Source organism: Leptonotus elevatus, chromosome 13, assembly GCF_054856555.1.
Source record: "Leptonotus elevatus isolate MCC_2025b chromosome 13, RoL_Lele_1.0, whole genome shotgun sequence".
Classification (NCBI taxonomy): Eukaryota; Metazoa; Chordata; class Actinopteri; order Syngnathiformes; family Syngnathidae; genus Leptonotus; species Leptonotus elevatus.
Genome location: NC_141251.1, coordinates 6,374,770 through 6,388,746, shown reverse-complemented (window position 1 = coordinate 6,388,746; position 13,977 = coordinate 6,374,770). Strand labels below are relative to the sequence as shown.

The 13,977-nt window shown below is 39.2% G+C and overlaps 3 protein-coding genes across 5 annotated transcripts in view; 1 reads left to right on the top strand and 2 right to left on the bottom strand.

The window, feature by feature from the left end:
- The window catches only part of mark1 (MAP/microtubule affinity-regulating kinase 1), a 44,281-nt gene extending 38,362 nt beyond the window's left edge, over positions 1-5,919 (bottom strand). The window contains exon 1 of the mRNA XM_086092526.1: positions 5,874-5,919. The gene's annotated coding sequence lies outside the window, so the exon portion shown is untranslated. The remainder of the gene's footprint in view (positions 1-5,873) is intronic.
- Positions 5,553-8,072, top strand: LOC147163609 (tubulin polymerization-promoting protein family member 3-like). Its single transcript, XM_086092527.1, has 4 exons — positions 5,553-5,691; positions 6,261-6,456; positions 6,730-6,883; positions 7,763-8,072. Exons 2-4 carry the CDS (start codon positions 6,269-6,271, stop codon positions 7,955-7,957), a joined length of 537 nt encoding a protein of 178 aa, XP_085948653.1. The 5' UTR covers positions 5,553-5,691; positions 6,261-6,268; the 3' UTR covers positions 7,958-8,072.
- Positions 8,073-8,410: 338 nt separating this feature from the next.
- efemp1 (EGF-like fibulin extracellular matrix protein 1) overlaps positions 8,411-13,977 on the bottom strand; it is a 44,411-nt gene continuing 38,844 nt past the window's right edge. For all 3 annotated transcript variants that reach the window (XM_086093560.1, XM_086093559.1, XM_086093561.1), the window contains 3 exons: positions 11,917-12,043; positions 11,644-11,836; positions 8,411-10,436 (listed from right to left, as the gene is read on the bottom strand). In XM_086093560.1, the coding sequence (XP_085949686.1) occupies positions 10,275-10,436; positions 11,644-11,836; positions 11,917-12,043 (482 nt within the window). In that variant the 3' untranslated portion in view covers positions 8,411-10,274. The remainder of the gene's footprint in view (positions 10,437-11,643; positions 11,837-11,916; positions 12,044-13,977) is intronic.

Here is a 13,977-nt window from a genome sequence, read left to right as displayed (position 1 = left end):
TGAGAACATTCTGCACGACTTGGAGGCATCTGAAGTTTGTTTTCAATCTTACAGCAACAAGGTTTTCTCGCCTCTTCATCTTTTCCCGAATAAAGGTCACTGAAAAATATTTTTGTTTTAGCTGATGTTTTCCGATAGCAGAACAAAGAGATGAGGTTGTTTTGGCGAAACAAAATAGGGGGTTCAGACACCCAATCTTGGCAGGAAGCGGGGCATTTTTGGAATTCTGCACATCTGATCCCAAAATGGATTGGCTCCCAAACATAGCAGATCTAATCTTTTCTGAGTGCAAACAAATGGAATCGTCAGAATTACTTAGCTTTTTTTCTTACAAGTCATGGTGAGATATTTAGCTGATACGCTTCTATTTTAGATCTGATAATATTTACAAGGCCCGCATCAAACTGCGCAATCAAACAATGAAATACAATGCTACCTCCCTTCTGTGGAACCTTGGTTACTTTCAAATTCTCCTACTTTCAAATGAGAATTCTCAGGAAAAAAGCGCAGTATTGCCCTACATATTTGTAGGACCCTTCCTCTGTTATTCGCTAAAAAAACGACGTTTTTGCCATTGTCTTATGGCATCCCAGTAACAAGGGACTATGTTGAAGTGAGTTGAGAAGCTTCATGTAGTGCTTAGCTGCCATCTTGTGGGAAATTGTCTCCATTGTTGGCAGGGCTTGGTCCCAAAGAACATCGTAAAGTTTGTAGAGCAAGACTGCCACCTAGTGTGACTTTGTAGGTACTGCTGGACTCAATACGAGTTGTGCAGTGGGGATTTTTAATGAAATAAAATTTTAGAGGGGTTTAAAAAAAAATGCTTCTTTGTGATTTAGTTTTTTAATCGTTTTTGTATTAGCTTTAGTTTTATATATTTGTACATAGGACATATTTGTAGAGTGCAATATATAACGTGTAATAAAATAAAGCAACCACGGGTAAGAACAGGCGTTAAGGGAGACTCTAAAAAGTGTCATTTAGTAAGTTAAATGTGTTTGATGCAAAAGTAAAACTACAGTACTAAAATAATATATAAAAGGTTAGTTCTTAATTGAATTAAACTGTCCAACTTTTACTGCATTTGACTTTGTAGATTCCATTCTATTCCTGGGAATGACTTACACTCCTCCTAACCTCGGAGCATCCGCCCAGGGAACGTTATTCGTGCCTGGGATTCCAACGCTGCACCTGAGCTGCAATGCCGCGGAATGTAATGGGCACTGACACTGGTTTAATGAGTGCATGTACACCCAGGGCCAAATGCAATTACATGCTCCCACAAGCAAGCATCAATAAAAAAAAGAAAAGAGAAAGAGCAAAGAAAGAGTGATATAGAGAGACAGAGACAGCTGTGAACAGCATTAATGGCTCACGATACCTGCAACTAACTGTATTCAGCAGGCTACGAATATTTTTGGGGTCATTGTTCTCATACTTTTTTTTATAACAGTTGGGCCACTGAGAATTATAGTGGGCTAATTTCATTTTTGTCATTTCGCAGGAGAGCGATTTCTAGTTTTATGGCTGCAATAAAATCTGTTGGATTTATACCCGGGTGATTTATATGGCAATGATTACTTCTGGAAACATACAGGGATTCTCAGATTTTGGCATTTTGCCATACATAATGATTTTGATTTTGATGAGCTTTCAATGACACTTTTATCTTTAACTGACGTACTGTCTTCATTTTCAGTTTCATGATCAATGTTGGATACCGGTCAGTATCTTTAAGGTCACCTGAAAGACAAGAAACAAACTGAGGTTTGAAAATTTGGTGGATTAGTGGTCCAAGCATCTGTCAAATCTCTGAATATTTCATGAAAGATGATAAATAGGGCCTGGCAATTATGGGGAAAACAATAATCACAATTATTTTTGACTGATATTGAAATCATGATTAATAGACACGATAATTCAATGAGTTAAAAATGTAGTCATTATTCAACTACCAAAACTTAACTTTAAACAACAAAAAATTAATTTGTATCAAATAATAATAATAATAATAATAATAATAATAATAGCAACAACAACAAATACCGCCTGCTATGCACACCTTAGCCTTTTGGGGGCAGTGTGGAGCCATGCATGCATGGAGTTACACACTTGAAATGAGTTAAAAGAAGAAAGTCCCGATTAAACTTGATTAATAAGACTCGTTTTTCGCATCTTAGGAAGAATGTATGCCTTTAAGTGTTGTTTTATTAACTGTCTTGTGTATTACTAAAGTGTTTGTGTGTGAGTATTCATTATTTGAAGGAATATCACTCTGGGAACTCAATGCTAATTTTCTATGGGATTTTACATTGACTTTAGCATTAGCACTGGCGATGTTTTACAACAAAGTATGTCTTCTATTTAAATGTGTGTAACTGTTTTTTATGTGTTTATTTTTTACTGTAAACTCCAACTGGGCTGTTTTTAAACTACTTAATGTCACGCAGGGAGGGCAGAAAAACATTCGTCACGCGCTTGTGACACAAGCAACATGGTACATTCAGGATGCTTTCACCATGTAGGAACTTGCATACACTCACCGCACCATTTGCTACATGAATCGTCCTTCAATTGTGATATTTTTATGATCATGACAAGACGACATTGAACCTCACTTTCTATGACGTTGCGCTGGTGAATCAGGAAAAGTTGACAACATATTAGCTGTCAGTATGATAAAGTGTACACCATTACAAACTACAACTTTAATAACCTGCTAAATTTGTTTCTCTGTGACAGTGTCAATCAAAACAGCGCGATCACATTCGTAAAGGCAGGAACCGTTGTATTGGATCCTTTTGCGTACCTAATGTTGTGGCTGATAAGTGTAAAAATGTGGCATGCTCCTCTCCATAAAAAACATGATCGTAAAATATACAATGAAGGATGAGAATCCACTGACGGTTGCTTGAGAAAGCTAACGTTAACGCTTGGCAAGGCAGCAGCGTGCACCCTGCTCGGACAAGTCAACAAAACCTTGCTGGTATGCTGAATATTTTTGGTAGGCATAGATACGAGGCCGCCGAGGAATTTGATCAGGCAACGAGCCAGCAAGCCAGCCAGCTAGCCTCCAGCTCATTATTATTACTCAGCAGCAGCAGCAGTAGCAGCAGCAGCAACACACCCTAAAACTTATTCTATGAACTGAGTGGCGAATCCAGAGCCCTCCGCCCTACTCCTCACCTGCCCTCACCTGCTCGTCTTGATGGCTGTCACTCATGCATGCGCTCACGCCCACGCATGCAATGGCCATGAGTAAAAAAAAAATATGGAGGAAAAAAGTAAAAGTAAAAATGGGATGTATAGTGAACCCCTGATTTTCACAGTACATTCCACACTAATGCTCCAGGCCATGTACAGATTAATAAAATAAACAAATAAGATTATGCCTTAAAATGATCTTTCATTTTAGTTGTCTGGTCTGTTTTGTATTGATTTAGTTTTTAATCCAATAATGGCTGAATTTGCTTATTTCTTCATTTTAAGATGCTAAGTGAGGCCGCTGGTTGCGTAATCCTCCACACACGCACACAAAATACAAACAAACCTGAAATAGCACCATCTATTGGTAAAATGACTGTACTATAAAAGACGTCTCAATTCTAATGTTATCAGACACTTTTAATATGCATTCTAATTTTCCGTAGTATTATGTTAGTATTGCATATTTGTGTGTTCCATATTTAGCTTTGCTGATGGCTAAAAACGGCACACAAAGCAGAAGGTGAGGCAAACGGTTTTCTGCCTCCATATTGTAGGAGCCAGCTTCCGTTAGCACTCAGTATGGCTGTGGCAGCCACAACAATTTTTTTTAAATTAAATATAAAATTTTAAAAAAGTAAATATAAAATAAACTTTGTACTGCCAATATTTTGTACATTGATCACGATGTCCCTCAGTTTAGACTTTCGGACCACATTGGAATGATGTCCTCTATTTGATTTTATTAAATTTTTAAAGACGGCCTTCAAATGTTTTTAATGTTTTTCTTGTTCTCAGTATTATTACATCAGTATTAGGCATGACTGAAAACTCATTGCAGCCATAGTTAACTAGTGGCAAGGCTTGGAACATGTGTTTGATGTAGCACAGAAGTCCAACACAATCAATGTAATGACTCCTTGGAAATTCATTAAAATGATTCATTTTTAATGACCACACGCTCAGTCTATTCTGAGCCCTTGTTTAATCGATCTGTACATGTAGTACAGAATGTATCGGGCTTAAACCAGCACACTACCGCAAACTACAGTACAGCCATAATGATAAACATAATGTTACGAACATGACTGAGATATATTATCTCTGCAAAGGCAACATTTGTGCTACGGCTCTCGTATTGGATCTCATTTAGATTGCGCCGACATTGAACACAACATGCTCAATCGGCCTTCTGACAAGAATAACAAAGATTTTCTCACCGATATGAACTTGCAGCATGGTAGCTATAATCTTCCTGCTTTTACAGCATGTTTGGCCTTGTAATTATGTCATAATTCAAAGGCTTCCCTGGTGAGCGACCCCCCCCCCCCCCCCCCAAAAAAAGAGATCAGGTTCGTGGTTGCGTTCTCTGAAGAGCATTAATTGTCAGGATATAATTACACTGTCTCCACCCCCGGGCCTGTTTTGTTAAGTCAAAGTAATAAGTGAATGTATGTTTTGCTTATCATAAGATGGGACCAGGCGGCAACACTTAACACGTTCCCCACAGGACAACAACTCAAATAGAAAGAGAATAATCATAACTAATGTTTTCCCACCAGTCTTTTGTCCTGGCAACACTGCTTCCAGTCCAATCAGATTTCAGCCTCTATGTGTTGTTGCCATGTCAAATTTATCTGCCAGAGCATTTAAACATCAGCTTTTGTTGAAATCCTAATTTCAAACCCAGGCTCTTAATTGTTTGAAACCCTAACCCTGAGTGACTTGTGGGCTATTTATTTATTTATTTTATGCAAATTGGAAAAATCCTTGAAAAAAACGCAAAGTCTCGCTGATGACCTCCTGAGTGGAATATTCATTAAAAAAAAAAAAAGGAAGAAAAATGAGAAAGTGGTGCAGAAAGTGAAGGCAAGAGAGGGAGGTTAAGGATCCCTCCTGAGGGGGGGGGGGGGGGGGGGTGGTTTGACTCACGCGCTTCCAGTGAAACAACAGAGCAAGGGGGGCGAAAGATGGGAAACAATGACACATCACGGATCGTCTTACATGTCCCGCATAACACAACGCGACCATTGACTAACAATTTACCATCAAACCACTTATTCTTAAGTGTGTAGGTGTGTGTGTGTGTGTTTGGGGTGAAAACTATGTTCATGAGTTAACGCATGCTGAATACACTATGCAAATGAGCATGCAAATAGTAAACAAACACGTGCACACGTACACGCTTATGCAATGACACGTAAACACGCGCGCGCGTACACGCGTGAACGTTCATACTCACGCAAATCCCTAAATGACAATGCAAAGTCGCGACGTGGTGTACGTACGTCCACGCGTCAAATCAATATAAACAAAGTGGCGTTGGTGTGACGTAATAGATATGACATAATTAAACATAATGAACGTTTTCAAACGTTTTCACTTTGTGTTTCTGGTGCTTGTGCTTTGCCTTCATTTCAAATTGCATCTTCGCCTAAGATAGACAACGACAACAACTACTACTACTTCTACTAATACAACATCGAGGTTTGTTGCCTAAATCTACAAACACGACCAAGGCAATGTTAGCAGACATCGTTGGCAACATCAAATGATAATACGTTTTCGTTGGAACTATTAAAACAAATTAAATACAAATAAAAAGATACGGGATTTTCGGGACCTCTGTCGTTACGACGCGCGTGGTGTCGAAAATATGAAATGCTGACCTCGGCTTCTTTCGTCTTCTTTCGGCTTTTCCGCACTCACTTTGGCCTTTTTCCGCTTTACAAGTAACCAATCCGGGAGAGTGAGGCGTTCACGTTACCTCGAACGCCTCGGAAATTTGTATATCCACTGTTTTTTTTTTTGCTTCTACTACAGTACTTGTTCAAGCGTTTGTGGTTCTTTTGTAGTTCTACTACTCGTTGCACTACCTCTGGCTCTACATTTTGTTTTACTTATTGTTCTTTTCTACTTTTTTAGCTACTTATAGTTCTACTTCTGGTTGTACTTCAACTTTTTTTTTCCTGATTTTACTAATTCTAATTCTACTTATTCTCTGTATTACTATTGGTTACTATTGGTTCTAATGCTGGTTATTGTATTTGTTGCAGGTCAAGTCATGGCAGAGAATTTGAACTCGGATTCGCTGTTTTCAGCGTTCAGTCGTTTCGCGGTCCACGGTGACTCCATGGCCAGCGGAACGGAAATGAACGGGAAGAACTGGGTTAAACTCTGCAAGGATTGCAAGATCATCGACGGCAAGAACGTCACCGCAACCGACGTTGACATCGTCTTCTCCAAAGTCAAGTGAGCACATCCGCGGCCGCTCTTTCCTAAGCAGTATTCAGTGAGTGACGTCAGGATCTCTGCTGGGTTAGTCTGCGTGTGAGCGTTTGGCGTGAGTTGTGGCTTACAGCAGTTTATTGCGAGTGTTCTCAATCTGAGGCTCATCTTGCTATTTATTGAATTGGGGTGTCAAAACTCCGGATGTCACTCACTCCACTCAAGGTGGGGAAACCGATGGTAGAGGGCACTCTAGGCCTCCATCAAGTCATTGTAAATTCGTGTATGTTTGTGTAGGCAGAAGTCGGCCCGCGTGATCACCTTTAATGAGTTCATGCAAGCTCTGCAGGAGTTGGCACCAAGGAGGTTCAAGGGCAAAAGCCGCGAGGAGGCCATCATGGCCATCTATCAAATGGCAGAGTCTGGAGAGCCCAGCAAATTTGGAGTCACGGTCAGAAAAACACACAACACAGGAAGGCAGAGAGATTTGCAAGGTTTTTATTGGAAAAGCTCAAATTAAAAAAATCTGATTGAAAAAATGGATTGGAAAAGAAAAGACAAATACTGTAGGCTGAAAAAATGGATTGGAAAAGAAAAGACAAATACTGTAGGCCCTCAGAATTTTTTATTTTTCTAAATTCCTAATTTTAGGGGGAGGGACTTTTTCTTTTTTTCCCCAAATAAACAGCTTTTTAAAATACCATTTATTGAAATAATAGACAATTCTGGCTCTTCTGGGTTTCGCAAATACATAAAAAATAATTATGAGTTAAGTCGATTTTGTTTTCCCCCTAAATCCAACCTTTAAAAAAAAATCAAAATGTATTACAAAAAAAAAAAATTTTGATAAAAAAAGATGTCTGGAAAAAATGGGCAAAAATTATATATTTTCAAATAATGACTACTTTTTCTTTAAATCGGCATCATCTTTAGCAATACCATTTGTCTAGTTAGCATCATTGTTAGCATTGCTGATATGGTCAGAATTTTCAGAAGGGATAATTTTGCATTTGTATTAGCAATCGTGTTAACATTAGCATTAGTGTTGAAGTGACGCAAGGGTTAGCATTAGCAATGGTTAGCATTAACATTAGTTGGTTAGCATGAGGTTAGCGTTAGCACTATCATCAGCATTACCAGTACTGTTATAGGATTAGATTTCATGAGGGTTAGTGTTAACATTACGTTATAGCGCTGGGTTAGCATTATCAGTAGCATTGGCATTTGGGTTAGAATTAGCTGTTTGTATGATGTTTAGGGTGCGAAAGTGTAACCACGCTCATCCCACTGTGGCCTGTGAGTGTGTTTTGTTGTTGTTGTTGTTGTACAGAAGACTGTAAAGGCCGGCGCAGTAGGCCGTCTGACGGACACGTCTTTGTACACGGGGGCGCACAAGGAACGCTTTGACGAGAGCGGCCGAGGACGAGGACGCGAGGGACGAGAGGACATCGTTGAAAACACGGGATACGTCAGCTCCTACAAAAACGAAGGAACTTTTGACGGCAAAACGAAGTCTGAAAAATGAATTCAACGCACACACACACAGGAAATGTAAGCAATCTTCAACTTTGACCCTCACTTGTCAACGTGTGTAACTTCCTGTCGGGTGATTTAAGGATAATAAAAGTCATAATTAACTACTTGTTGCTACTTAATGCGTTCTGACACCCACACAAAATGGTTTGTAGTAGCCTATAGATGCCACAAGATGGTAACAAAGCACTTTTGTTCTTTTTGACAACGTTATGGCTTGACTAAATGGCACCAAGATGCCAATAATTATATTTAAGACATGCTTTAGGCCTGAGCACAGAAAAAAATGCACATGCATCCACCCCAAAAACGTTTTGCGATATTTTTTTTGTTACCTCACATGACCATCCAGGTCGATGTTCATTATTCAGCGGACATCAAAGAAGGAATTGCAACAGAATTGAATAAAATAAACTAATAGAAAACTCCATTGAGACAAGCCACATTCTTGGAAATCATATTTTATTCCACAATAAACCTTTGCTCTTCTGGGTACAAACATTCGATACAAGATACGTATTTCAAAAAATATATTTTAAATATAAGATACCCACAAATATTTAAACAATATATGGAAAGCATGACCGGCTGGATTAGTGCTGTGCGTGATGGTGGCGTTTTGCTCCAGGCTCTCTAAAGGCACGATGGCGGATGACCACGTTACAATTTAAGATTTTTTTTGTCATTAAAGTGAGTTAAGGCGACACGGTACACACACACACGTGCACACACGTTCTCCATATGTGCTGCATTAGTGAGCCACTACTATGTGACGTGTGAAGCAACCGTGGGGCCGAGTGACCCACAGGACGGCCCGTTGGCTCGCTTGCATCCACATTTCCTGTTATTGGCGTTGGAAGTGCGACGGCGCAAAGTATAAACAGCTCGGCCACATTAAGGACGCCCTTTGAGGCAGCTTTTTCTCACACACACACACAAACACACGCACACACAGATTTGTTACCTAGCTATGTACATGACTTAATGCGTATGAAGCAAGCCACTGGCAAGATGCCCTCTCTCTGAAGCTTTCTGGGAAATTGTTACTCATGAGCGATACACAAGCATCTTGTGAACGAAGTGATGATGGCGCAAATGAAATTCTCAGGAAAATTCAACTTAAAAAGCTTTGTGTAATAATTGAGTCTTAGCTCAGTTTGTCTAACTTCTTGTACACTTTGATAAAAAAAATGTTTTTAATGAATGTGTAGCTATTTGATGAAATATATGACTTTAAAAAAGTCACTTCAATCTTATTTTGCTATCCATATGTAAACTGGAGTTACTCGGGATCTGATCCTGTTTGCGCATTTAAGCTAATTGAAATAGAATTTACAAAATCCCACCAGCGTTTCTATTCAGATAGTATCTGATTTGTACAAAATTGCATACGTTCATATGGGCTTGAAACATAGGATGTCAAACCTGTTTCAATCTGGATTCAAACCGGGTAATATTAAACATGATCTGGCGTTTATAGCTCTGTCAATTCATAGCCAATTTGAACAAAATTATACAGTATGTTCATATAGGCTTACAACACAATGTCAAATTTGTTTGAGTCTGGATCCGATCGAAATAATTATTTTTAACATGGTAGGGCATTTATATCCGTAAAATTAAATAAAATTTAAACTAGGCTTCAAACCCAATTCAATCTGGATCCAATCTAGATGATCCCATTTAACATGGCTCAGGGTTTATATTTCTGTCAGATCATATCCAGTTTGAACAAAATTGTACATGTTTATGCAGGCATTTAACACGCAAACCCTTTGAATCTGGATTCAATCCAAATGATCTCATTAACATATTGTAATTTGATTCTGATCCTGGTTAGCATATTTCAAAGCAAAGACTGCAAATTCAATTTAACACGTTAAGGCTTTTATATCTGTCAAGTCTTATGAGACTTGAAAGAAATCTGATATTGATGAAGATTTGCAATCGGGATCTGCCGCAGATTTTCAGATTGAGCAATTTCAATTGAATATGAAAATCGACATCAAATCGTGCAATATTTTTTGTCTTTCTAGGATATTGTTACATTTGCTATGAAATAGCAGTACGTCGTTTTCATTTGGAATATTTGTATTGTACATTTAGTTTTTTGTTTTTTAAATGACTGCATGTTTAAAATATAGATTTTTTTTTTTTAAAGTCATCAATGTGCGTCCACTAAGTTTCTTCATCATCTTGCGGTGGGTCCCATATGCAAGTGCTCCTATTTGATGTATAATGATAACGTAAGGGAAATGTACAATATGCTAGGCGGAGACAGACATTGGCTGCGTGACTGCGGCGTGCGCTCAGAAGGCGTACGCCCCGACGATGACGGTGAGCCTCAGCAGGGAGCTGGAGTGGTAGTTCATGGTCAGGTGGTGCGTGATCATCTCCAGGTCCACCACGTACTCCCTGGGGCCCGACAGAGGCTTGGTCAGCACCAGCATGGCGCTGGCGTTGCTGGAACGCTGCAGAAACGAGGCATCGCTCAGTTACATATGTCACTTATTAGGCCACGCCCCTTCAAGGCTCACACACCCAACAAAAGAATACTGCCGTATGCATCTTATTTAATTAAAAAAAAATTTAAGTAGTGGATCAGTCCATTTTTTTTTACCCAAATTGGGTTACTTTTTGACCCAGCTATTTTTAGAGTAAACTCTAAAAAACAGTTGGGTCAAAAATAGCCCAGTGTGTAGAGTGCACTTAACGGTTAAACAAATAAAAAATATAACCCAATTTGGGTCAATAATGGATCAATCCACTACTTGTTTTTCTTGTATATAAAACGGCCCAACGGCCCCCTCCCCCCATATAAAACGACCCATTTTTTGGGGAGTTGATTTGTGAAAAACAACTTAGAAAGTTAGATCAAATTAACCCAAGCAGTGGATTGGCCCTTTTTTCTTTTTTTAATTTATTTAATTTTTTTACCCAAATTGGGTTATTTTTTAACAAACTGATTTTAGAGTCCACTCTAAAAAATAACCCAGTTTGCCCAATACCCACTACATACAGTATTTTGTATTGAATGTCGATTGTAGTGGATTGGTCCATTATTGACCCAAATTGGGTTAATTTTGAACCAACTGTTTTGGAGTCCCCTCTCAAATTGGGTTATTTTTTAACCAACTGTTTTTAGAGTCGTCTCTAAAAATAACCCAATTTGGGTCAATAATGGACCAATCCATTACATGGATCAATATTTGATACAAGATACTGTATGTATTGGGTATTGGGCAAAGTGGGTTATTTTTTAGAGTGAACTCTAAAAATAGTTGGGTATTTGGGTAAAAAAAATTAAAAAAGGACCGATCCACTGGGTCAATTTGATTGAACTTTGAACCAACTGTTTTTGAGTGCACAGTCCACTCTAAAAATAACCCAATTTAGGTCAATAATGGACCAATCCACTACTTGGATCAATTTAAACAAATCTTTCTCCAATTTTTTTCATTTTTTGTACAAACCCCCCTTTTGTTGTTGTTGTTGTAGAATTGTTTTGTGTGTGTGCTAAAGATAGGTCAAATTAACCCAAGTAGTGGATCAGTCCATTTTCGACCCAAATTGGGTTATTTTGACCCAAATGGATAAGCGGTTCATGGATGCATGAATAAAGAGATGTTTTTAGTGTCATAGTGTTTTGTACAAATCTCAGCGTACTGTTCGACTTACCCGGAGAAAGAAATCCACCGCCTCATTTCCGGCTTTGATCCGGAAAGTGTTGTGCGTGTTGGCGTAGATATTAGTGGCTTGAATTTGGAAGATATCGGCGGGCACGGGCCGCTCGGCCTGGATGCTCATGTACTTGTAGACGATGGACGGCGGCAGACCCTGGCACTCGTTCTGAGAGCGGCAGATGCAGCGGCTGCAAAAATGCAAGACGATGGCCTGATTTTTAACGGAGCGACAACACAGACGCAAAGCAATCGGGCGGCGGTGACGCACTTTTCCGAGGATTGGGTGTAAGGCGCCTCGCAGGGGTTTCTGGGATAGCAGCGGAAGCCGCCGTAGTAGTTCCAGCACATCTCATCGTCTTGACAGTTGTGTGTGCCCGTTTCGCACTCGTTCACGTCTAGTCATGACACAACAAACAACTTTGTATTAAGATATAATTACAGTAGCCACTTTAGAGTGCCTCGTTGTCTAGTGTTAATTTAAAATTTTGTCTCAGTTTTAGTCCAGTTTCAATCACGCTTGTTAGTTTCTATCATAGTTAGTCAACCTTATCCCATTTTTAATTAGTCAATTTTTAGTCGACTATAAGTCTAGCATTTTAGTCTTTATTAGATTTTAGTTTAGTTTTAGTCAGAACAATCATTTCACCAATGTAATTTTTTTTCTCCATAAGATTATGTTCAACATTTCAGATCTAAAACTATTTCACATAAACATTTCTCTAGACACACAATTACAGTGGCTACTATGGCTCCATGCTACGAGCAAGTAAGTTAGCTAGCATTAGTTAGCGGTCAGTTTAACATTATTCTTAGAATGTTACAGCCGTTTGAGTAATGTTACGTTACTATCTATAACTATATATATATATATATATATATATATATATATATATATATATTTTTTTAACCTTTCACCGTGAAACCACCTCCTGTCTGTCCAATGTGTTTGTGCATGTTGCTAGCTTGCTAGCTAGCTGCAGATTGGAAAGAATGTGTGTCACATGACAAACTTACAAAATCATATAATTTTCGTCTCGTTTTTGTTTATGAACTAAAATGTCCATATATTTTAGTCTACTTTTTATTAAGTGAAGTACAATCTCGTCCTTATTAGTCGACGAAAATACATACTGATTTAGTCCTAGTTATTGTTTATTAATGAAGGTTTTAGTCTAGTCTAGTTTTAGTCCGGTGAAAAATACATTTTTCACCGGACTAAAACTAGACTAAATTATTTTTGTTTAGTTTTTGTTGACAAAATGAACACTAGTGCACACACGTCAGGAGAGAAAGGCAGTGGAGCAAGAAGTGCAAAAAAAAAAAAAAAAACTAAAAAGTTTGACGTGACAACAAGCATGTGGACATGGACTTTGTTCTGACATGGCTGCTTTAGAGCGCCTCGTTGTCATGGCATGAAAGGTCCGAGCACGTTTTTAATCAGGTATGTTTTCCCAGCTCAAAAATGTCATATGTAGATACAGTTAATATTATGAACTGCTCCAGATGATGTACGTGGCACAGATGCTCGCTGAAATTACAAACACCCAGGTACCAAAATATGCGGTCTGCCACGGAGTAGCACTTCTGGGGGGGAATCCTGCATGACTGACGCCAGTTACGCAAAGGAGCATTAGGAGCAAGGATGTGCAAAAAAAAATAAAAAATAGCCCGGTCACAGGTAGTCCAAACCGCAGGTCTATTTGCGGCACAGCGACCTGGATTCATCTCCTCCCTCGCACAAGCGGCAGGATTCATGAGCGCCCCTCGAGAGGCCTGCACCTGACCAGGGCAGCCGGGGCAAAAACATAACATCAAATAAATCCACTTCAAAAAACTAACACCGTGTGTGTGAATTCACTGAGGTGTCTTAGAGGGGAAACACTGTGTTGATGTGTTGGTGGCTTGTTGCGCTGCTTCAGAGGGGAAACGCCAACGCTAATCACGAGCAAGGCATTCATTGATTGACATCAATTCTGATGATTGTCTCATCGTGTTAAACTGAAGTCAACCTTAAACATTTCTTGACAAGAACATGTTATATGTGACCTCACTAGTCTAAACATGACATCCGGATTAATATTACATTTGTGGACTATGAGTTATGAAGCAAAATCCAGTTGTTTTTGTCCATCTCAGGGGCGGCCATTTTGCCACTTGCTGTCAACTGAAAATGACATCACAGTTGCTCAGGGCTCAGGCAACGACCAATCACAGCTCACCTGTTTTCTGAAGCTGCGCTGTGATTGGTTGTTACCTGAACCCTGAGCAACTGTGATGTCATCTTCAGTCGACAGCAATGGCAAAATGGCCACCCCCTCTGAAATGGATA